This window comes from Nannospalax galili, unplaced genomic scaffold (assembly GCF_000622305.1).
Source record: "Nannospalax galili isolate Female #2095 unplaced genomic scaffold, S.galili_v1.0 scaffold294, whole genome shotgun sequence".
In the NCBI taxonomy this organism is placed as follows: domain Eukaryota; kingdom Metazoa; phylum Chordata; class Mammalia; order Rodentia; family Spalacidae; genus Nannospalax; species Nannospalax galili.
Window position 1 is genome coordinate 1440086 of NW_008335053.1, and position 25376 is coordinate 1465461.

General features: G+C 42.4%; 1 protein-coding gene across 1 annotated transcript in view; it reads left to right on the forward strand.

The window, feature by feature from the left end:
- Cacna1e (calcium voltage-gated channel subunit alpha1 E) overlaps nucleotides 1-25376 on the forward strand; it is a 409810-nt gene that overhangs the window by 97593 nt on the left and 286841 nt on the right. The window contains exons 3-4 of the mRNA XM_008829746.3: nucleotides 3762-3867; nucleotides 4684-4823. Coding sequence (XP_008827968.1) covers nucleotides 3762-3867; nucleotides 4684-4823 — 246 coding nt within the window. The remainder of the gene's footprint in view (nucleotides 1-3761; nucleotides 3868-4683; nucleotides 4824-25376) is intronic.

The window sequence follows — 25376 nt, forward strand, 5'->3', positions numbered from 1 at the left end:
CTGCCATAAATGATGCAGTTCTTTGCAGCCATGGCAACATGGAGCTTCCTTTGACCTTTCCAAGTTACATCTTTGTCTTGTCTGTGAGGCATATTAGCTTAAACTGTGGGTCATTATTTGCAGTCCAGGGTCTTCCCTTGGAGATTGGAGCAGAGCCTTTGCTATTGGGCTTGAAATCTGCTGGCAAGGAGGAAGGAGTGAGCATGAACCTGGCCAAAGCAGAGGGAGAGACTCCAAACCCTCAGTAGAGCTCCACCCAGAAGACAGCCTCCTTGCATTCCCTCCTGCATGTAACATTGTTTAAGCTCCTACTATGTATCAGAATCCCTGTCAAGCACTGCCCATGAAGAGTTAAATGGAACACCTGCTTTCATTGTATGGTTTCTTGGGTGAGAAATTGAAGATATTTTTTAAAAAATGTGTAATCCAAAGAGAAATGAGGTACAAGGAGAAATTTCACTAAGTGAAAATTTAGCTTATGATCATTAAAGAGGAGAAAGACCCGTACAGGTGATGGCAGATGAACTAGATGTCAATGTCTGTTCTTTGTGTTGTCTTCAAAAGGGGAAGTGGAAAAAAGGTTAAAGAAAAGGGCTGTAACAGGGCAGCTGAGGCACCACCCCGACTCCTGGGTGTCTTCGTGCTAGCGTCCCCTGACAGTTCCCAGTGCCCAGCCTTTCTTCAGTCTGGCCCACAGAATCTTCATAGTCTCCCTTTTTTCAACATCATACTCTTAGTGCATCTTTTTTTATTACTCTAGCTGAGTTCCTCCTGAGGTCTAAGTCTGGAAGGCCTACAGAGGCATCCATTTGAAATTTCCAAACACTGAAGCTAAAGCAACTTCAGACAGCTGCCCTGAATAGGGCCTTAAGTATCTGACAGTAGGCAGAGGATTTAGATAGAGGAGGAAGAGGGTCTATGATTGTTTTTTAAGGTTGTGTCTCCTTCCCCAGAACCCATGAATTGCCAGATTCCTACCTTTTGATTCTAGTATTTGGGACCTTGGATAGCCCCAGTCTTCGAGACCTCATGACTTTTCAGCTATCCAGAGAACTAGTCAGTCACAGAGAATTTTACTTATTGGCCCCTGGGTCCAAGAGCCATTGTCCTGTCCTGTAGGTGAGATGGTCATGCCTTCTCCAGGCTGGTCTTGTGTCTCTAACAAACCTCACAGATCTGATTAGAAATGGCAAAGCTTAAAGATCCTAGCAGGGAGCTATAGATGGAGAATGTCTGGCCAGCCAGATGTAGGTGCAAAAGTGGAGGTAAGTAGAGGCAGCATTCTGAGTATTGGTAGAGAGAACATCCCATGAGGAGTGCAGTTTCCATACTGTGTTTTGCCTATAGTCTCAGCATTGACTGAGAGCTCCTACAGTTTTAGTCTGTGGTTCTCCCTCTCAGCCTTTCAGAGAAGAAGACACAACCCTACAAAGCAATCATAGACCCAAGAGATTCACAAGAGGTAGAGATGTCTGTAGCTAGAATGGGAAAGTGGGAAAGTGCTCTTTCCCAGTCCTACTTTCCAGGTCAGGCGTTGGCTTCATGGAGGTGTTCAGCAGTTTCTGAGCTTTCACAGTACACGTCTAACCATGGGCAAGGGCCAGGTGAGCCCAAAATTTTAGTGAACGGTTTTATTAAGAGCATTGGGGTGTGTGTGTGTGTGTGTGTGTGTGGTGTGCAGATACACACTTGTACAGTAGTATTAAAGGCTCTAAGAATTCCTGCTGGGAAGGAACCTACTTAACTTTACTTAACCTAGACTTCCCTTCATTTATTTGATTGCAAGTTTCTGTAGCACTCGTACTCCATGCCCTACATTGTGAAAACAGTAACCCCAGATGCCCTCAGCTTCTGTAGTCATTCATCAGTAATGTATCCACATGCTGTCAGTTTTCCTTCTGGACCCATCTCCTAGGTAAGGACAGAAAGTAATCAGCTACCCACTTCTGCCATTTTCTGATCTTCGTTTTCCCAGGTTGGTCTTGGAGTTCTGAGCATCAGTATCCAGCTCAGGATAGCTTGGCATGCTCAGGGGTCTTGTGGGATAGTGGGTCCTGGAGTAGTCCCTTGTCACTCTACATTCAGAGCTCTAAGTTAGATCTGGTCATAGGAGGGATGTGTACTCCTTCTGATACTGCTGTGCTGATGGCCTTGGCAGGGTATGTGTTGGGGCTGTGGTCCCAAGACAGTGGGGTGTACATACTGTGAGTGCCTGCAGCATGCTCATTTCTCAAGGGCTGCCACCAGCTTCCAGAGTTTAAAGCAGAAAGAATGTCTAGTAGTGCTGAAGGACTCCCATGCAGTGACTCCCCTCCAGTCATGAAGGGCTTCAGGAAGCACAGTGGAATCTGAGGCAGGAGTCTGTTTTGAGGCCCCCAGAGACCCATCCACTTTTCAGATCTGGTGGCTGAGCTTGGAGAAGCAGAGGATCCCTGGGGTGGGGGTGCCATGTGAGAACTGCAGATGTGTGGGAAGGGGGATCACCAGCTGAGGGAGAATGCCTGTGACTCAGGGATGCATGCAGTGGGGGAAGAGATGGTACTACCAAATGTGGTGGACCAGGACTAGAAAAGTTACCTTCTCTCCAGCCTCCTGTGCTAGCCCTAGGACCACAGCAACTGAGGGACCACTCTTACTTGGCTTCTGCCTGCAGAATGCTCTGGGAAGCCCCTCCTTGGATATTCCTTTATGTTGATTTGATGCAGTTGACAAAAAATGTCACAACAGGGATAGGGTGAGAGGCACCAGGGACATGTTTATGATCTGCCTTTCTTTTGTCCTAGGAGAGAGGTATCTAGGCCCTGTGTCCCACACAGCTAGCTTGGCTCTGTCGGGAGGCAGATGAATTGTCCCTGTCCTTCTTTTCCCTTTGCCAGATCTGCTACCCTTTCTCTCCCACCTGAATTCTGGAATCTGCCAGAGAATAGGTTGCTCTGCAAGGCCAGTGACAGTAGCTGGCTTGTGTTTGTCATAACAGTAGTTACAGAATGAAATCCCAATGTGCAGGATGACTGGGCCCCGGGGAGGATGCCAGGGTTTCATTATCTCCTTTCTAGCTGTGTCCTCACCTTTTTTTGAGCTTGCAGCAAAGCCTTTCTGTTGGAGTCAGGATGCCTGATTTGAGTCAGAGCCCTGATTTTCAAAGAGGCACAGGGAGCAACTCACCTGTCTTCAGAGAAACGTAGCAGGGAAATGCTTGCATCCACTCATTTGATTCACAGTGTAGTTCCCAGCAGCTGGACTCTGCGATGGTAGAGTCCAACTTATGGACTATTTCTTTTTGTTACCCATAAGTGCAGAAGCTTAGGAGAAAATAAGGTGAGGTCAAGTACCTGTTATTTGGCTCCATTTGCATTTTCTGAGTTGGATATTAAAACAGAAGAGGGTTCACATAAGGGGGGTTCCTTTCTGGGGATTCTTCTTTTCTCAGTTGATCAGAGGAGAGGGACACATTAGATCTGATGCCCAGAAAGCAACAATCACATTTGGGTCTTTATTAAGACTGAAGCTGGGTCTTATTATTTCCTGCCTAGTTCCTTTTCTTGGAGAAGATGCTTTGTGTTCACAGACTAGTCCCAAGTGGTGATGCCCTCGATGCTAAGGATTATGCACTGTCCTGCCTACCTGCCTGCTAATATAATTCATGCAAACTGCGAGACCCAGTGAGGGTGGAGGATGTTTGCGTGATTATGTACGTGGCCAATTTGGAGGCTGCATCCTTCTCTCTTACATGAATTTGTTCCTTAACTCCTCCTCTCCACGCCATTTGAGTACATGATCCTGGCTACCATCATTGCCAACTGCATCGTCTTGGCTCTGGAGCAGCATCTTCCTGAGGATGACAAGACCCCGATGTCCCGAAGACTGGTATGTGCTTCCTTCCTTCTCCCCCTCATCCCTGGTTCTGTTCTCCTTGTTTTCATTCCTCTCCTCTTCCCTGTGTCCTTTCCCCAACAGTTCTGTGAGGAGTTTGTTCTTCACGGAAGGACAAGTAGCAACAAACCCCACTGGGACTCATGAGGAACAGGGCATTGCGAACACTTGTGTGTACATCGTGTGTTAGCCAGGGAAGAAGAGGGCAGGCATGAGCACAGTTTGCTTCAATACTCTTTCCTAAGGGAATATTGAAGTGAGAAGAAAAAGGGAGGGCCGAGGAGAAGGGGAGGAGGAAGCTCCAAGCTCAAGAGTGTTGGTGGTTATGTAGTTACTAAATGCCGATGTCCGTATTCTCCCTAAAGGCATGATTCACATGTCTAATCCTACAGAAGAGAACACATAGTTTCTTTGAAATCCAAGTTCATGGACAAGTGGTCCAGCCTGATGACCCAGGTGTGAAAAACCCAACATTTCCAGCTTGTGTAAAGACCCAAGTTTGTTTGCAGAAACATGCTCCATCTGGACAAAGCTGTGTCATCAGAGACATTCAGGAGAAAAATAAAAATCATAGTTCCTGCATGGGACATATCTGTCCATTCCCAAAGCTCTTCTCTTCACTCTGTGCACTCCATGAGTCATAGAAAGCCTGCAACTTCAGGGCCTCTTGGCCTTTCAGTACCTCCAAACTGTACCTATACACAGGGCTGGTCTTCATGGATATTCAGGAGATGGCCAAGATGTGCCTTTGCTTATGTGTGATAAAACACAGTCCTTTTCTTATTGTGCCTCTGGTCTTCATCCTCACAGGAGAAGACAGAACCATATTTCATTGGGATCTTCTGCTTTGAAGCTGGGATCAAAATTGTGGCCCTAGGGTTCATCTTCCATAAGGGTTCATACCTCCGCAATGGCTGGAATGTCATGGACTTTATTGTGGTCCTCAGTGGGTGAGTCTCTTCCTTCTTCCCTTCGTGATCTTTCTGAGTGTGTGTGTGTGTGTGTGTGTGTGTGTGTGTGTGTGTGTGTGTATGTATGTGTGTGTGTGTGAGTGTGTTGGGAGTTTGGGGGTGTCATGAAGTAGCTGGTGCAGGGAAATCAGGGTGAACAGAGGGCAGAACATAGAACGAGAACCAAGGCTACAATTCTCCATGCATCTGGACCACAGAGGTTCCATCTCAGGAGGAGTGGGGGTGCTCTGTGGAGATGTGTCCGGCATTAGGCAGAGGCTATGGGATTCTCAGGCAAGCCTGGCTTCCCATTGTGTGTTTGGCCAGGTGGCTGAACACCCACTTATCCAAGGAGGAGCCTTTCACTGAAGCAAGCAGCTTGGACTAGTTGGAGGGTCACCCTCAAGACATGAGTCAAAAGATACAGCAGGTACAGTTTCATTCAGCGGTTGAAGAAGACCCCAGTTATATTTTCTGAGCTAAAAATTAAGATTCAGGCTCTGATAACAGACTTAAATGATTTTCAGATTTATTAATGGCATGAAATTAAAATGTTTGCTAAGTCATCCCTTGGAACTTAATATAATAGATATTGGGGATGACCCAGTGGCACAGAACATATAGGATGGTGGTGCGTTTAGGTAAGTACATAATTCTTTTGGGTAAGAATATAACGAGAGGATGATGGGTGGACCTAGCACTGTTGGTAGCAAATGTGATAGGCCTTGGCATTGCGGTGATAGACATATACACGCTTCTGTGGCTTGTGTGTCTTTGTGTCCATTGGCTTTTGGTGCTTAAAGGGGAGAAGGGTAGACCTGTGTAGATATGGCAGCAAGTCTTTGGCATGGAAATTCCCTTCCTCAGCTGCACTGGTAAAGAAAAGAAGAGAGCTGCATAGGATGATTATGATTAACAAAATGAGAAAGGAGGGAAGTTGTAGAGATTAGTTGGGGTGAGGGCAAAGTCTGAGAAGGTAAGATTTTTAGAGCTGTGTATCTTTTCGTTGTCTTGTAATATAGACACAGCGCTCATATTTTTGACCTTTTAGGCCAATCGTGCTTGAATGAAAAAGGAGTAGTTTAAGATCCAATGATTAGACTATAGTTCCTAAGCAACTAGCCCCTCGATATAGGTAATGAATAAATAGGGATGCCTGTTTAAAATGATCTATTGTCTTAGAAAAGGATTTTTGAAGGCAATTTTTCCAGAAATATTCTTAAGCTACCTTTTAAATGTAATTTAGCATATGAAGATACATTTTATGTGTTGTGTTACAGAAGTACATTGTCATAGAAAATGTAGCAAACCTGAATGGTGTTTTAAATGTCTCTAAAATCAGTAATATATACTGTATTAGAAAAGAACTAAGGGGGAGCCTGAGCCGTTTACAAATATTATGCTTTTGTCTGAAATGAAAGTATTGTATTCTGTGTGTGTGTATGTGAGAGAGAGAGAGAGAGAGAGAGAGAGAGAGAGAGAGAGAGACTAGTTCTGCTCATTGTCATATGCACTGAGGCCATTTGAAATTTCTGGTGCAAGCCTCTTATTTTTTATTTTAAATTGTTATGTGTTTAAGAAAATACAGGAAAATCAAAGAAAAACCCAGCTCACAGATTAAGAGAAATTTCTGATTTTGTATGGCATTTCCTTCCAGCTCTTTAAGCTAAGCAAGTTTTCTTTTAAATGCTTGTAATTTTGCTGCCTTTCCCAATATAGTACAAGCGTATTGCACAGTTCTCCATACTTTGGTAAAAATCTGTAACAACTGATCAGCACTTTGTTAAGGGGACTCACACAGCTTGCTTCTCGTTTTTGCTTGTCATTTGACATTTAGATTGCTTTCTGGGTTTTGCTATGATAAATAATTATTAAAGATGCTCCAATATACATCTTTTGGATGTCATACTTTGCTAGACATTTTGACAGGTTGAAGTGCAGTCAGTTCTCTATATCCATGGATTCAGAGCAGATTCAACCAAGCATGGATAGAAAATATTTGGGGAAAAATGTACCTGTATTGAACACACAGAGACGTTTTTCCTTATCACCATTCCCTAAACAGTATAGTATGATAAACCTTTACATGGCATTTCTGTTGCATGATAATGTAGGTAATATAGAGATGATTTAAGGCATCCAGGAGGTAGGATGCATATATGTTATAATGCTATTAACATTTAATTTTATAAAAGGTGTGTGTGTGTGTGTGTGTGTGTGTGTGTGTGTGTGTGTGTGTGAATTTTGGCATCCACAATTCCTGGAACCAGTGTCCTGCAGGTTCCACAAAAAATGCAACTGGATCTGGCTGTTCTTGTGTGGGATGCGGAGACTATGATGGGGTATGGGTAGGTGGAAGACCCTCACGATTTGATTAGACAAGTGAAGATTAATGGGAGCTTTATTAAGGGCTGTCATAAAGTTGAAAGAGCAGATGAGTGGAAACCAGAAAGACACTTTAATTGTTACAGCAAAGAAGGCCCTCCATTCCTCAACTGCATGTCCAGGGGTGTTAGAGTTTGGCCAACTCAGTAGTCCTGTCAGAGCTGTGTGTCCAGTCTTTGTTACTGGCTCTTCAGACTTTGCTGGCACTGTGGATGACTGTAAGAAGCCCTGGCTTCAAACAGGACTTTGTTCTTGGTGATCCCCTTCCAGCTTAAGAGCCTTCTGCTGGCATGTAGAATCTCTGGTTCAATGCAGATGAATTCCAGGTAAAGGATGCTAGTGCTTTTGATCTCTCTGCTGAGAGGAGTGATTCTAAACTATCGGAATGGTTATATGGGTGCATAATCCAATGCTAGCATCCACACAGGGTATTCATCTGCTACTTTGCATTGCTTTTAAGATGCATACCATCTCTGAAATCAGCTCACATCTTATTTCATTGAATACTGACATGGCAGAACTTGATGGTATTTTCTTCTTTCTGTCTTAGTGTTATATTAAAGTATCAGGCATCTCACAATTACTGGGGTCTTAGCTTCAGTTAAATATGTTGCAATACCGAGCTAGTGAGGCCTACAGAGCAAACTTCAGAGATGAGTCATCAAGTACTCAGGGAAGTTGTGTCATTTGGTTAATATCTCCTGCTCTGTGGTGGCAGGTCCTGGAGTTCAGATAGATAGGTAGGTAGGTAGGTAGATGATTGATAGATGATAGATAGATAGATAGATAGATAGATAGATAGATAGATAGATAGTTGATAGTGGCAGGGCTGATATTTTTTAAAGCTTGCTCCATGCACCTCTCCCCCTTCAGGCCACACAATATTCCCCTTTTGCCTTTTTGACATCTATACCCAGAGTCATCCCTGTTGATAGCTCTTCCTTCCCACCTTGTCTCTAGGTGTCACCTCACATTTTACTCCTGTGCACAGGGGGAATGACAGTGTTGGAGCATGACACAGTACCTCAGGGATGAGGCTGCACAACACCTCAGCTTTCAGTTTTGGTGGTGGGAGGGGATTGGGGGAGGGTGGGAAGGGAGGTAGGTGCTTGCTGTAGCACCATACAGCTGGCTCTGCATGGGACTGGCTGTAGCTAAAAGACAAATATTTGGGAGACTGGTGTCACCACATCTATCTCCAACCTCTAACCTCCTAACCTTTAGTATTATTCTTAGACATGTAAATTGAAGATATGCATGGTTTAGAAAGTCTCCTAATATAAATTATTTCTTGGAATTCTCATAAGCCCATTAAAAGGTTTGTCTAGTTTTCTGCTACTACAGAATACTGGGTATTTTGTAAGCAACAGAGATTTATGTCTTATAATTCTAGGGGCTGAAAACTCCAAGAGCTGGCCCTGGTATCTGATGAGGGCCTTTACATGCTGAAGAAGCACACATAAGAAAGGAAAACTGACCAAACTCATTCTTTTATCAGGAGCCCACTTGTGCCATAACTAACCCGTTCCATTGATAACGCCCTTAATCTATCCATTAGGAAGATGTCCTCATGACCTAATCATCTCCCAAGGCACCACTCTTAATACTGTTACAATGTCAATTACATTTCAACAGGGGCATTTGAAGGGGGCGTTCAAACCATAGCAGGGATCTTGTTATTCTCATTTTTCTAATGATTGCATTAATGCTCACGGAGGGTACATGGCTTACTAGCAGGCACTCTATTCAGGACTTGAACCTACATCTTCTGCTCTAAGTTTCTTCTTCAGTATTCTTCATTCTCCTATCGTCAGTCACCTTTGCCACTCGAGGGCTCTGTAGCTCTCAAGCTCTATGAGTGCATGTTTCCTTGGTCCCCTAGAAGCAGGGAATTGGGGTAGAGTAAAAAGACACAAGATCATACAGGTGCTCTCAGTTCAAAGCTGGGTCTGCTTGTGTGATTTGAAGAGGGAAAGTGCTCATGCATCCTTTTGAGACTTTAGGCTGTGATTTGGAATAAATAAAGCTCCCTGATCTGTAGCAAAGAAGGCATGTTAGCTCTCAGCTTAGTGTGGTTTAGCGCATAAAAACTAGATCAGAAGGTCCAGCTGATTTCTTAACTGTCTTGTTTATTCACCCATTCATCCACTTATTCATTTATTCAGCAAGAATAGTATTGTACCAGAAACACCAAAATGAATGCATTCGCATCTCTGCTGAAAGATAATGGGATTTATTATCCCTTTAACAAACTTTTATCTTACAGATCTTGGAATCTCTTTTACATTGTTAACAACTTGGGGAGGGGCTATGTTTAAATACTTGTCAGGCCACCTAGAATATTCCATATTACTTGAAGTCATAAATATATGCTAATCTTGACAATAAGTTATTGAACCTAAATTGATGGAGAATGATATGGGAGGATGAGAGTTCACTGGTACCTCTAAACCACTAGTCAGAGCAAGGAAATGGGGGTGCATGATTGAACCTCTTTCTCCATCCTCAGTCTCTTGTTCTCTATAGAATACAGGAAGAATTCTGAGGGAAGCCTGGGCTTGGGACAGTGAGAGACTGTCTCCATATCTCCCCTTAAGTTCATTGGGATCCATATCTACAGCTCCACCTGCCCAGTGTACCCACATTCAGTTTGGTATGCCTGGGAAGCTGTGAGCCTATTCCACAGGCTGGTAAGAGGCTTTCAGTCATCTGGGCTTGCTTAATAGGGTCTCAGTGATACCCCCTGGGAATTGCTTTCTGAGTGATATGGGTGAGATAAAAGCTGAATTTTGAAGATCCAACCTTCTAGAAGTGGATGGGGGAGAGAAAACAGCACCAAACTCAGTATTATATCATTTTTCATATAACACCTGTCATTTAGCAAGTCATGGACCAAAGATGGCTTTTCACAGATAGTATTTCTAATTCCTAAATGTAGTACCATAGGTTTAGGTTTAATTGTTCCTCAGGCCTATTTTAGAGATGAATAAGCTGAGGCACAGACAATTTTAATAACTTTCCGATACTTAAGTGGTTATTACAGTTGTCTTCCGTTATCCACACTCTAGCTTCCTATAGTTTTAGTTAGCTATAGTCAACCATAGTATAGAAACATTAAGTAGACAATTCCAGAAACAATTCATAAGTATTGAATGGCATGCTTTTCTGAGTAGCGTGTTAAGATCTCTTTCCATCCCTCACCATCTTGCCTGGACATGTATCATCCCTGTGTAGGTATCCATACTGTGTGTGTCACTTGCCTATAAGACAGTGGACCCTCCGTTATCTCCTCTCTCAAGGTAGGAGCTGAAAAATATGTGTGCAAATTCTCCTTACTTTACTTAATAATGGTTTCAAATTATGAATGTAGTAATGTTGGCAATTTTTTTCTATAGCATGTTGTTATAACTCTTTTTATTATTAGTTGGTTTTGTTAATCTCTTACCTTGTCTAATCTATAAATTAAACTTTACCATAGGCAAGTAGCTATGTAAGCACAGGAAAAATCATGATGTGTGGAATTTTGTGCTAGCTACGGTTTTAGACACCCTCTAGAGGCCCTGGAACAGACCCTCTTCAGATAAGGGAATCGTTCCATATGATAAAGATGGAATTTGAACCCACCATGTTTGCCTCAAGCATCTGGGTTCCTTCACTGAGCCATGTGCTTCTGAGCACAGAGATGTTACTGTTTGCTCCTATACAGCTGAAGAAATGGTCTTTCCTCATTGCCTCTGTGCATCTTTAGGTTTCAGTGATGAAACATGTACTGTCCTTTTCCATTTAGGGAATCTTGATTTTTCAATTGTACGTCAAAGTATATATGATATTACAGAGCTGCTTTGGAATTTAGAGCTGCTCTTTGATGGTTGTAGTCTATTTTCTCATTAAAATGGCAATCATATCAGAGCATGCTCTGCTATCATGTGTGTCTAGCTGTGCAGTGGGAGATGGCCTGTTGAGTGATTGTATAACCATGAAACATATAGTCCAAGTGTTGTAGTGTGTGCAGGTGTGCCTGAGCCTCCTGTCTCTGCCAAGGTAATCACCAGCTGACCCAGGCAGCCACTCAAGAGACACTGAAGAAAATTACTGGGCACTTACAATTTATTGGGTGTAGTACTAGGTGTGGTTGGGATAGGTCTCAGTGTTCCTCACCAAGGCTGTGAGGCTGCATGATATGGACACCCAGAAGAAGGGCATCATAACTAGCTCTGGGATCCTAGGGGAAGCTTCTCGAAGGATGTAATGGCCTAAATGACATGTGATGCACAAATGGGTGCAACTTATAAGGATGAACAAAGGAGAAGGGCTTTGCTGGGAAGAAAGAATGCTGTGTACCACAGTTTGGAGGTGGGGAAGTATGGAGAGACAGATAGCAGGATATTTCTGGGAATTTGATGAGTGGAGTAGCAAGAAACAGTCCTAGAGATGTCAACAGGGGTCAGACTAGGCCATGCAGGGTCATGTAAAGTTGAACCTGAGGACTTTAAGCAGGGGGTGGATTCTTGCTTCTGATCCTGTTCTGGGTGCTGCACAAGTCTTTTTTTCTTTTTGCTCTGGGATCACTTCTGAGGAAAGATGTGGAAAAGAGAAGGGAGCCATCTCTGTCTTCAGCTGCATTTTGTGGGGAATGTGCAAAACTCAGAAGAGAGAGGGAAGGCAAAGGAAAGGGGGGCCAGAGAAAAGAAAAGCCAGGAAATTGCTGCAGAAGAGCTGGGACCCGTCACCCTGCACCCCCAGCTTCTCACCAGTGGCACACGCAGAGTGGTTTAGCCCAAAGCCTGTTGGTAGGAGGATGATATCTGGAGCTAAATATATATCGATAGGTATTTTTAGTGAGTTTCTGTAAGAAGGCTGCCCTAACACATGAATTTCCCTAGCAGCTAAAGATCGAGGAAAGCACAGTTTTCCTCTGGGAACACTGTCTATCTGGTGCTGAGAATGTGGGGGAGGTGTTGCATATGCAGCCCTGGGGGCCCCCCAGACCGATTTAAATCCCTTCAGTAATAGTGTGATAGCCCTGGGTATTTAAATAGCAAATCCATGCCAGGGAGCCTCATGGGACTTTACAGACCTGTCTTTTACTGGCCCCTTCTGCTGTGGGTGGGCCAAAGTGGGAGGTAGAACAAGGTGAGGGTGAATAAAGGGAATTTGTTCTTTTAGAAATGGAGAAACTGAGGCTGAGTGAGGGAACATGAGGGACTTGGAGCTTCCCAGTCACAATGATGCAGGAACCTAGGAACTTAGTGCCTTAATGCTACTGGTGGGGAGTTCTGAGTCCTTAGGCTGCACTGCTTTCCAAATCCTTCCTCTCAGCAGAGCTGGTAGCTGCGTCCCTGGCAGCCCTCCACCTCCTCCCTGGCGTTTTGTTCATTTCTAGCTCCACACGGGGAGCATCACAGCCTCTGCACCATGCAGCATCTCCTTTTATCAGAACACTATTTCCATTCCAATTGCATGATGGGAGAGGTATAGTTAGGATGCAGAATTTTGCTTGTTTGTTTTTGTTCTTTATTTTTAGAATGAAGAGGTTGATTCAGGAGAAGAGGTAGGAAAAGAGCAAAGTGTGAAGCTTATAGGTCTCTTCTGAGTTCTGCACCTTCAGGGAGGCTCCAAATGAGGTTGCCAGGTAGTACTTGAGGGATCATTCCTTAGACTAGTAGGCAAGTTTTCTCATACATGAGCTCTATCTTTTTCTCTGTTGAGATAAATCATTGGTTTACTGAATGAGTATTTATTGAGCACTGACTATATACCAGGTGTAAAACCCTAGCGTCAGAAGTTTCCTTTTCCTGAAAAGACTTCTTATCAACCTCTTTTGCAGAAGCTCAATTTGGTGAGAACAGGATGGGGCTTGAGTTGGCATTGGTGTCAGCAAGGAAGGGAAAAAGTCAGGAGTGAAGAAAGTGCGGAGATACTGAGGCAGTTTGGTTTTGGACCTTTTCTTCTTGACTTTATGTTCACCCAAAGTGATTTAGGGAAAGAAGCCCTGCGAAAGTATTTTCTCTGTCAGACTACCCCTGTGTCATTCTATAACTATGCATAAATTTGTGGAAGCTCAGGGACTGTGAAAATGCTGAGGTATGCTTGCAAAGCAAGGGACAGAGTAGAATTGTTCATTCTATAGATTTTGAAGGCAGAGTAGAAATTAAAGGTGATGTTTATGTTTCCATTCTCTGGATGGACATTGACTATGTCTATGTTGTAAATATAGTCCACAGCTAAGTATAAATGCTTTGGTGTGAAGACACAAGACACTGTTTAATGTCAATGACATTGGGAACTGGCAGATATGTTGAGTAAAGCATGGTTTTCAAAGGGAAGGGGCAAGGTGGGACAGTGCAGATTCAAGAAGACAAAGCTGGTGTGCTAGTGTGAAGGAGAACATATGAAGGCAAGCTAAGTCTGAGTTACTAAGTCTCAGTCACTACATTTTATATCTAGGACAATGGGAGTTTTCCAAACTCACTTTTTTCATAAAAGAGAAAAATGACATGCAAGTGGTCAAGTGATATGTCCAGGGTCTCCTAAGTAGGAAGTGTGAGCCGGGGCTTGGAGCCTGGTTTGTGCAATGCACATAAAGTAGTCTGAGCACTGTAAGAAGAAAGTATATGAAAACTGAAAGTATTCAAGACACGATGCTTCTGTGGTCTTCACTCAGAATAGCTGCTTCTCCCGCTAGTGCTTGATGAGAACAAGTTCACTGAAACATATTGCAAGTTCCAAAATCATGGCTACTTTTAAATTTTCTTCTATTACCATTTTGTGCCAAGACAGAATTTTACTACAAATTTAACAATAGGATATCTCTCATTTTCTTTTAGTAGTATATCTAATTTTATCAACACTGGTAAAAATCTTCTACAGCTATTATTAGCAAGAACAACAAAGAAATTCCTAGAGTAAAAGTTGAAACAGGGGCTTTCATTTTAAAATTTTATTAACAATGAGACTATCGCATCTTTTAGAGCCCTGTTTTTTTGGTCTTCCTATTCTTTGTCTTCTGGCCCTTCTCCCTAGTTCTCACAAAACACTCATAGGTCAGAGGAGGACCAAAAGAGGGAGAAGACAAACCCCCTTTCTCTAGCAGGGATGTCCAGTCAGACCTTGCTGAAGGGGGAGCTGAGTCCCCCCCACCCCCGTGCTTTTCAATCCCCTTCTCAGCTGCCACTCTCTCTCAGTGTCTTGGGCCTTGGTGACAAGAGGGCTCAAGGCCATGGCTTTTCTTCCTGGCCTCCAGCTCTGGAACAGTGACTGGGAGGGAGAGTGACAGGCGTGACTGCTTCACACTTCAGGCCACACCAGCAGTGCTTTTGCAGTAATTTGGATCACTGTGGGAGGAGCATGTTGCACCGAGGCTCCCATCCTTCCAGGGCCACTGGGTTGACCTTTGAGTAGCCATTCCTCACCTCAGGGGCCTGGCCATAAGGAGCTGAAATGGAAACTGACATAGTTTTGGGGATCTTTCCTGTTGAGTTTTACTCAAAGCTCTGGGTGAGGGGAGACAACCAGAATGATGCACCTCTGCAACCTGACCTACACAGGCTTGAGCCTGCTTGATCACGTGCAGGACTTTCAACTATAAGGTGAGAGATGACTCAGAAGAGTCAGGAGGGAAGCAAGGGCAGACGTAGTCAATCTCACTGAGTACATCCTGTGTTCGACCCTAGTGCTGACTGCTAGGTATTCAGGAGTGGGCAGAGGTATGACTTCTGTTGTCTTAGAGCTTGCTAACTAACAGCAAGGGTAGATAAAAACTTAATTTAATGGAAGTAGGCAGAAGAGAAGTGTTAGAGCTCTGGGATGCTAACCCAAATGAGAAGGAAAGAGGGCCAAGAAACCATTGGTGATGTTGAGACTGAGACAGTGAAAGAGGGAGGCTCAGCACGAGGGAAGTTTGGGGCAGAGGGGAGGGCAGGTGAGCAGGACTGGGAAAGAATAAGACTGCTAGGGGACCCAAGGTAACAGTGACCTAAAGGAAGAAAAGACAGAGTCACATCCTTCCGTTCTCATTGGCATCTCTGAGGATATCGGTGGGATGTGACAGTGACCAGATCTACAGAGGAGGGGCATTGTTTGCTTGGAAGAGAGCAACTTCCCCAAATGACTCCATGTTTGCTCAGAATTAAGGACTTGGAACTAAAGTCTCCCAAGATTCCCTGCCTCCCCCCTTGCCGCCTCCTCCCAGTATTGGCCCTCAACTATTATTTTGTTGACCCTATTGAAGTTGTACTAAAACCCAGCCTCTAGACCTTATAATCTAGTCTACTCCATTCTAAAGATTTGTTAACTTGCCCAGAGTGGAGACATAGTTCCTGCCCTCTGAGATCATACTCTGAGCATCTCCCACTGATTCAAATAATGGGTAAGAATTGATGAGTGTGTGGGCTTTTATTTTCGATGTTCAGCAGAGAAATTATTTTAAAAATGCTTTGCTGAGAACATTGCTATATGATTATTATGAATTTTATTTTCTAAATAGAACAATAGTCAAAAGATCAAGCCAACCCACATGCTTATTTATGGGATATTTCTCTTCTCTCTGCCCCTTAAGCTTATGACACATCATGATGCCAAATCTGGATCTTAATTGAACTCTGGTTAATAACCACCATAAATATAACATGTTGTGATCTAGGGGATTCATGTGGGGAGCTCAGAATGCTCTGTCATTCATTATGTTCACATTGTCCATTTGAGAATTAGAAATGGAGAACTCCCAGTTCCCTTCCTAAGTATTATATTATGATAGTCACAGGCCTTTTAGATACACCCTTTATCTCTGACTATGCTGATCACTGCTGATCACTTATGCTCCATGCCTTCTTTTCCCATGCATGTATTCAATGGACTCCTTCTAAAGCTTTGTTTATTGGAATAACTTGACCATCTATTCCCTTTTCTCCAGTAAACAAGTCAAGTTTGGATGAGGTTCTTCCTCTTATAGAGAATCTGATCAGATCAAAGTTTAACTGTGCAATACTGCAAATAATGAAGGAATTCCTATGATTTCTACTCCTCCAAGATCTTCCTGGACTGAAACCAAACTAAAGCCAAGCACTAACACAGTCCCCAGGAATTCAAATTTTAGAACCATAGACATGCTAACTTAAATCAGGACTAGATCTCAGGATTTATTGTTTCAACCTGTGGGTCATGGGACTATGGAGACACCTAGAATTATTCTAGTGAATGAGTAAATCTGTGGTCTCATCAAACACTGACTTTACCCAAATAATGTTTCCCACAAATAGGGACCATAGTATAATTTTTCCAAAGTGTGTGGATGCTGTTGTGATCTATAGATATAAGTACATTTTAAAGCATTGCTGATAAATGCTGGTTTTTTTCTTTTCTTTGATGGGTGCCCTAGTTTAGCTTCATGCTGTGATAAAAACATTCCAACCAAAAACAAGTTGGGAAGAAAGGGTTTATTTCAATCTTATACTCCTAAGGCACAGTCTATCTTTGAGAAAAGTCAGATAGGAACTCAAGACAGGAACCCATGGAAGACTGTTGCTTAATGGCTTGCTGTGCTCAGCCTACTTTCTTATATAACCCAGGACCACCTGCACAGGAGTAGTACTACTCACAGTGGGCTGGACATTCCTACATCACTCAACAATCAAGAAAACGTCTCACAGGCCAACCTGATAGAGGAATTTCTCCAGTTGAGGTTTCCTCTTCCCAGGTGTATCAAGCTGATAGCCAAAGACAAACATGGCAGTGAGCCAGCAGAGCACAGTGGTTAAAAACTGGGTCCTTGTTGGTAAGCAATCCTGTATTCATTTCTGCTCTGCTGTTACTACCTATGTGACTACAGGCAACCAAACCAAATCAGTTTCTGTAACCCTTGGTGTCCTCACCTACATTAAACAGGGTTATGTGAGTAGTAGTGTCTATTTCATAAATAGACACTTATGGGGCTTTAGTCATTGATAGATGTCCTCCAGGGGGTTGAGTGGGTTTTGAAATTTTAGTATTAGTAAGGCATTCTCACACTGGGAAGGTACCTACTGATTTTTGTAACCAACTGTGATTTTCAGTGTTGACTTTCAAACTGACAAGATCTAGACTCACCTAGGAGGCAGGTATGTCAGGTCAACTGTGAGGGATTAATTAATCAGATTAGCCCCTGGGCAGGCTTGTGAGGGATTCTCTTGTTTAGATTAATTGAGGTAGGAAGACCCATTCTAAATGTAGGCAGCACCATTTCCTGGGCTTGGGTTCTGGAGAGCATATAAAGGAAAAGGCAAGCTAAGCATCAGCAATCATCTCCTTGTTTCCTGGCTGTGGATACAATGTGACCAGCTGCCACAAGCTCCCACAACTATGATGGGCTGTACCCTTAAACCAGAAGCCAAAATAACACTTCCTTCCTTAAGCTGATTTTGTTACTTTCTCACAGTAACAGAAAAGTGACTAAGACACCAACCCATCTTTACAGATGAAGAACTGAGACCCAGAATTCCAAAGAATGCCTGAAACTCTTGTATTTAGTTGGAAGGTCACTTGCCCACAACTAAAGTTGGTTGCTAGTTGAGCTGGTGTTCAGAATTGTATAGGTATGGCGGGAGAAGTAGAAGCTAGGTACAGAGCTTGCACTCATGAATAGAATAGCTTGACTGGAGCAGAGAGTGTGGATGGATGGATGTAGGAGACTAGAACACTGTAGGGAAGTCAGATCCCAGTTCTGCGTGGGGTGGTCCAGTCTCTAAGAGTGAGTAGAAGGGAAGAATGTCAGTAGGACCAATAACACCTAGATGCCTGCTTAAGGTCGAGTGTTTCATGGTCATCTTGGGTACAATGCCTTTCATCGTTGATTAGAAATGGGTTCTCAGTTTGTTTTACTAACCACTTACTCATCTTTCCTCCATTTTTCATGTAGTCTTACTGTCCTAAAAAGACATATCTTTTTTCTGAAGATTTTTCAGTTTGAACATAGATGTTGATTTGATTACCACTTGAGAGAAGAGAGCAATGTTAGATTTTTTAAAAAATAAAATGTGTCTGTTTCCTGAAACTTACCAATTCGAATTTATAAATTCATAGCAAGCTGAGAGACTTCGCAGAAAAACTGAACCAGGAAAAAAGGTGTAATATAAAGTCTGTGAAGATCTCACTGTCCTTGGCTCTTATTGTAGGAGTGTGGTGGGATGGAGAATGGGGAGTAGGAGCTAGTGTTATTTTATCGGATTTGTTTTTTTTTTAATTTTGTATTGTTTAATAGTTTCATACATTCATATAATGCATTTTGATCAAGTCTACTACCTCCCTCCCTCTCCTGTAATTCCTCTCCTATCCTCACATTATTTTTCCCTCCTAACTTCATGTGCTCTTTTTTGCTTATTTATTTTTTAAATCTCCCTTTTCTTATATTGAATGTTTGTAATTTTTATACACTATAATTTGATAGTATTTAGATCGCCTCCCTTATCTGTACTTCCTTATTGATCTCCCAATTTGATGTACTCAACACACACACACACACACACACACACACACACACACACACACACAGGCCTTAGAGTCTAATTTGTGTTTCCTTCAGTGTGGGTTCATCCACTGGAGCCTGGTTAACCTACCAAGAGTCCCATGCTTGAAAAAGACTGTCTCTGTCCCTCCCAGGAGCCATCTGTTGCTATAGTTTCTTTAGATAGGGTTGGGGCTTCTTACCTACTTACTTCTTCGTGTCTATGCTGAGATATTTTCTGATTTGAGCTTGCATGAAACTTGTGCATGCTGTCACTGCTACTGTGAGTTTATATGAGTAACAGGTCAACTGTCTGGGAAACTCTGTTTTCTGTGGTCATCTACCACTTCTGGCTTTTGCAATCTTTCTGCCACCTCTTCCACAATGTTTTTCTTTTGATTAATAATATTCATTAGTAAATAAATACTGTGCTTACATAAAACTTTTGTTAAGGACTGGTCTAAACAGACCTTCCTTCAAGGAACTTTTAGACTGATGGAGGTTTTCCTCTCCTTGAATGTATCAACTGTTGATATTCGATATTCATACAAGTATAGATATAAGTATAAGAAAGCATTAAATCCTTTTGCTGCCTCTTTTGGTCACACTTTGAATAATAAGAATCAGAAATAGCTTGCTTCATTTTTTTTTCTCCTTTTCAAGATGGCAACGTCTAGAAGTAGTCAGCTGAGGCTATCAATGACTTTCTGTGTTGTCCTGGATATCCCTGCTGGTTAATACCTGTTAAACTCTGAACTCTGTGTCCCAACAGCATAGAGGACTAGGAACCAGTTTCAGAGTGAAATAAGTGTTTCTACCTACTAATGTCTTTTCTATTGTTTGCTCGTACCCAGAAGGTTGAGGAGTTGAAATTTAGTTATGGAAAGAGAGAGAGTGCAGCTGCAATAAATAGATTAGAATCAGAAGCAAATAAATTATTGTTGTGGGTCTTTGGAGAAGGAATTATTATTGTGACTATAGTACTAGAATAGTCCTTTTGGAATGTCAATTATGCTGTTCCTGAGTGCAATTTATGGCTAGCTTTCTATATAGGATTCTGTACCTGGCTCTGAGAGAGTTGCCTTTTTCAAATGAAGATGCCATTTTACTCCCAACTGTTGGCCCAAAGAAGAGGAATTTAATTAAACAGTTGCCCAAATTATTCAATCTCTTTGGTATTTCCTAAATGACTCTGGGAAATGGCTCTTTAGTTCAACATTGTCTTTTGTAGAGATGCTCAGTCAAGAGACAGAAAGGGGAAGAGTGTTGATGGGATTACCTGGTTTTCAGGACTGCTGATTTAATTAACAACTGATATTCCATGTTAATCACTGCATTAACTATTTCAAAGAGTTTCTTTTCCATTTAATTTTCACAACCCTAAAAGGCAGATATTACTATTGTCACCCTTAGATGTAGAAATAAGATTGGACATGGCTTTAATGTGCCTCCAAAGGATCTTGTACTAGAAACTTGATTTCTAGTGCTAAAGAATTGAAAGGTGATAGAACTTTTCTGAGACAGGGGCTTATGTGAAATAATTAGGTTATTGGGGTACTGCCCTTAAGGATTTAATGTAATTATCACTGGACCTTGGTTAGTTCTCATTAAAGTAGGTTCATATAATGCAGAATTGCCTTGTATGCTTGGTCTCTTCTGCATGCAGCAATTTTCACTTCTTTACCTGGTCAAGCAGTTGTTGCTATCTGTCCTAGTCTGCTTTCTGCTGCTGTGATTAAAAACTATTACCAAAAGAAACTTGGGGAAGAAAGGGTTTATTTGGCTTATGGCTCATAGTCCATCATCTATGGAAGCCAAGGCAGGAACTCAAGGAAGGGCCTTAAGGGTAGCACTTGAAGCAGAGACCATGCAGGAGGCTGTTTACTGGCTTGTTCCCCCTGCCCTGCCCAACTACCTTTCTTATACAGCCCAGGCCTGCTTGCCCAGGGATGGCAGTACCCATGGTGGGCTGGGCCCTCCTACATCAACTAATAATCACAGGCCCAATCTAATATAGGCTATTCCTCAATTGAGGTTCCCACTTCTGAAGTGTGTCAAGTTGACAACTGAAGCAATCCAGCACAGTATCATATTCCCAAAATTGCAGAAAAATTACAGAAAAATTGCCTAATTAAACCCCTTTTGGAAACTAAAGTACTCAACCTCAGGTATTTTGTTATTACAACATAAAGTAGATTATTACATAAGGTTTAGGTGCTTCAGTAACATTTCCCAAATCATTCTAGCAGTTGGTAGAGATAGAACTCAAATAGGAAATACAACTTTAGAGCCCATATTTTAACCCTGATGGAATGTTGCCTTTGTAACATATATTATGGTAGCTATTCAAGATGTTTTTAATATCATGTATGAGCAGATGTCTGAAGAGGGCAGAGGTTGGATCCTCTGAAACTGGATTTAAAGGTGATTTTGAGCCACCCCATGTGGGCACTGGGAACAAAACTCAGGTCCTGTGGAAGAGCAGCAAGTGTTCTTAACCACTTAGCCATCACTCCACCCCCAGATTATTGCATTTTAAGGATATTATTGTGACTTTGAAAACATTTTAGATATATTGTCCATTTAGCTCTTTAAAGTCTTAGTGCTGGGCTGGAAAGATGGCTCAGCAGTTAAGAACACTGGTTTTTCTTATAGAAGACCCGGGTTCGAATCCCAGCACCCACATGGCAGCTAACAGCTGTCCATAACTCCAGTTCCAGGGGATCTGACAACCTTTTCTGTCCTTCATGGGCATTGCACAACATGGGTGCACTTACCTACACACAGGCAATACATGCATAAAATAAAAATAATGATTTAAAAAAGTATCTTAGTGCTATAGGCAGGATGGGTGAAACAAAGGCTCTGGGATTATGTCGTTCTGCATTTGAAGTCTCAGTCTAGTTCTATGACCCAGAGCAAAGTTTTGAGCTCTGAGTCTCAGTTTCTCATTGGAATATTTAGGATTCAGGAATTCACATTTTATGAGCGTCAGTTGCATAATGTATGTAAAGCAGTTGGAACAGTGCTCATAGGAGTTTAAATAAAATTACTGCTTATTAGTTTATTGATGAGGAACAAGAGACAAAAGATAAGCAAGTATATTGTCTTAACTACTCTAAACCTCATAGAAATTCTTAGCATAGCTGGGATTAAGTTTATATCCTGTATTTTTAAATCTATCATTGTTTATATTGGATCATACTAGTTTCTAGAATGTACTAAATCTTGAGAAGATGTCAGTCTGTTTAGGCTTCTATAACAAAGATATTGTAGATCTAGTGGCTTATAAACAACAGGCATTTATTTCTCAACATTCTGAAGGCTGAGAAGCTGGTGATCAAGGCAGATTCAGTGTCTGAGTGGGGCTCTTTTCCTGGTTCATAGCTAGCTAGCTGTCTGTCTTCACATCCATATGGGGGAAGGAGCTTTCTGGGGTCCCTGTTCTCAGAACACTAACCCCATGTAAGGGCAGAGTCCTTTTGCTCTGACTCCCTCAAAAAGACCCTACCTTCAAATATTATTACATTGTGGATTAAGTTTCAACATATAGATTTGGAGGTATACAATCATTTAGTCAATACCGCAGGATTCAGGGTACTGAAATCACTTCGTATTCAATCTGTATTCATGGCTCTCAGTTTACCTAAGGTACACATTTCAAAGTAGACTTGAATGACTGTATTCCCTTGGTGAGTGAATGTAGGCTCAGATACTGACATAACTGACTAGGAACAGCAAGTATGCTAGCCTGGCGTTTGGGGGTCTTCTTTCTCACTATGTACTGTCTGGAATTCCCATTCCTCATCTGATTTTAAATGTAATTACACCAAGAAATTATTCCGTTTTATTTCCTTTCTAGTTTTTTATCTCTTCCCGACTTGACAAACGAAAGTCCATAATTGCTCCTTGTTGTTTGTATTCCTTTAATTTTTTTACTATATCTATTTATGTATGCATATACACATGTTTACATGCATGCATGCCATGATGTTTGTGAAGCTTGGAGGACAATTTGCAGGAATTGATAAGCAAAAAGTTGGCGGAGAATGAGTGAATGGATGATGAGGGCACTGAGGCACAGCTAAAACTCCATCAAAATAGGGTTTATTAGCAAAGGAGCACATGGGGCAGATTCCCTTCCAGGCAGGGAAAATGTCTGCCTGGGTCTTGAGCTGGGGTCTTTTAAAAAAGGGAGGCTTCTGCTTCCTGCAGAAGGTGGGAAGATGTATTTTTTTAAAGATGGGTGGGGGGAAGTGGGAGAGCAGGACTGTTAAAACCTGTTCTCTTTGGAGATCAAAGGGGAAGCCTGCTGTGTTGGCCAAACAGTGGAGAAAAGTCTGCTTCTCTTGACTTCAAAGACCAAGGTGCTTATCAGCTAGGTTCCCTTTTCTCAGGAGCATGAGAAGTCCTTGGGATCCTGTTGGTGAGGAGGCAGGGCTATCTGAACCTTAACATTCCAGCCTTTTGTGTTATAGGATAGGGAGCCCTGTTGTTGGCTTGCTACTTCCTGTTGGACAGGGTCGACGTGGGGGGAGCTGGATTAGGGATCGGTCAGACAACAGGGGTTCCCTCTTCATGTATCTCAACAGGGTCGCTGATGGTTGACAGGCACTTGTATACATGTGAAGGGAAGGAAAGTAACAACTGATTAAAATTAGTAAGAGTTAGTTTTTGGATTTGGTCCTGACAACATCTGAAGAGACAAGGAGCAATGGTTAGCACCAAGGTAATAGCTCATTTTTCTTTTTTTTTTTTTTCTGCCAGGGCTGAAGTTGAGAGTGATGGACTCAGGATTTGTTTTCAGGCATTTTGATAGCTGTTGGAGTGGCTAGAATCAGTGTCAGTTACCTCTCAAAGGCATCTAGACAGGGAGAGAAAACAAATTTAGCCATCATTTAATTTTTCAAGCTAGAACAATAGTGGGTTGCCTCTCTTAGCTGTAAGTGGGCACTACAGTATTGTAGACCAAGATTTGAAGTCTTACATCTGAGTAACATCTTATTAGGAACAAAATTATCAATGAGAGATAATTGTCTAAATAACATAAGAACTCACATCTAATGTCTGGGCTGTGTAATCCCTTGAACCCTTAAAACATACTGATGACTTTAATTTTGGTTATACTTTCCTTCTGGGTGTTTAAGACCATACTGTTGACCCAAATAAACCAATTTATTTTTACTCTTAACTCATATGAGGATTTGGTCTTCAGGGGCCACATGGGCTTCAGGGGAGCCCCTGGCTCCTCAGGCTTTTCTTTTACCAGTTCCATCTATGTGAAGATAAGTCAAAAGGTCTTGCTTGACCCGGGCTTCGCTTGGAAGCATGGAGGAAATGTTTCCTCTGTGTTGACCCTCCTCTTTGCAGACTGGACACTGGTTCAAGTCCCTCTTCTGGGGTCTCCATGGCCTCCCTGAACAAGAGGACAGGTGACTCACCAAAGTTACAGGACATTTCGAGAGATGTGCCATAGCCCCTGGATCTTGTTTGACCTTGGAGGGCCAGGAACAAAAATTTGTCCCTTTAAGTCCCTCTGTACATTAATTACCATGTGCTATGTAGATAGAGCTTGGGCAACATCCTTAAATAAACCTTGATGAGACATCCTTAAATTAGTTGACTAAGCTATGACCTTAGAAATTTTAAGATCTTTTTCTCATACTTGATAAATCATATTGGTTCCCCAGGTTTCTGGGGACCCAAGACTAGGAATGGCGCAGGGCCCAAACTAGGAGTAGAGAACAGCGGGGGAGATGGAAGGGTGAATGTGGCTGGGTGAGTCAAGGCGTGGAGGGCTGTGCTATGGACTTACTCCAAGAGCTCTCATTTTCTTTTTTAATAATTATGAGACATAGTAACTTAACAAATTTTCTATCTGTTGTGCAAATTCTTTTCCTGGGGATACTAAGCAATGCTTATTCTGTTTTAAGGTTCTAGTGTCAAACCAATGTTTGATTAAAGTTTTCCTGGGGAACCAGTGAATTTACTGAGCTTACTTACAGAGATGACTGAGGGGTTGCTGAGGTATATGAGTGACCTGAGAGTATTTACATTGGAAAGCCTTAACCCAGCATGAATCAAGCCTTCTCTTCCTAGCCTTTTTTCAGATAATATACTTTAGTCTTTTCCAAGTCCAGGAGATCAGGGTTAAATACAGTTGGCTGGGAAGAGCAGCTGGATACTCAGGTGAGGGTCCAATGACCCTGTTTACCCCTCCTCCTTCAATTAAATAATATGATAGTCAAGTCAACAAGTCCAATTGTGATGATTTTTGTTAGTGGACACAGCTGAAGTCATGAAGGTGGTAATTGTTTGAACCCTGTTTAGAATTTATAACTGTTGGAGTGGGAGAGATGGGAGGGGTGTCCTGTCCATGAGGGATGGAGGGGCAGGGGTATCGGAGGCAGGGTCTGGAATCAAAGTAGAAGTTAGATACAGGAGAGATAAACAGGTTATTTGAGCTAGAAGCCAGAATAGGGGAGACTAGGGAATATTTGGCAAGAAGGTGTTTAAGGTTTTGGATATCCTTAAGTAGAGGAGAGTTAGGGGAAGGAGAGTGGGTGATGGACTTAGAGTGGCGCTGGAGAGGGGAAACATTGTGGTATAGAGAGGGAGTTCGAGTTGGAGAAAGGAGGAGAGATGGGTTGGGCCCTGAAATGGGAGGCAAGGGAGAGTATAGCAAGGGGAGA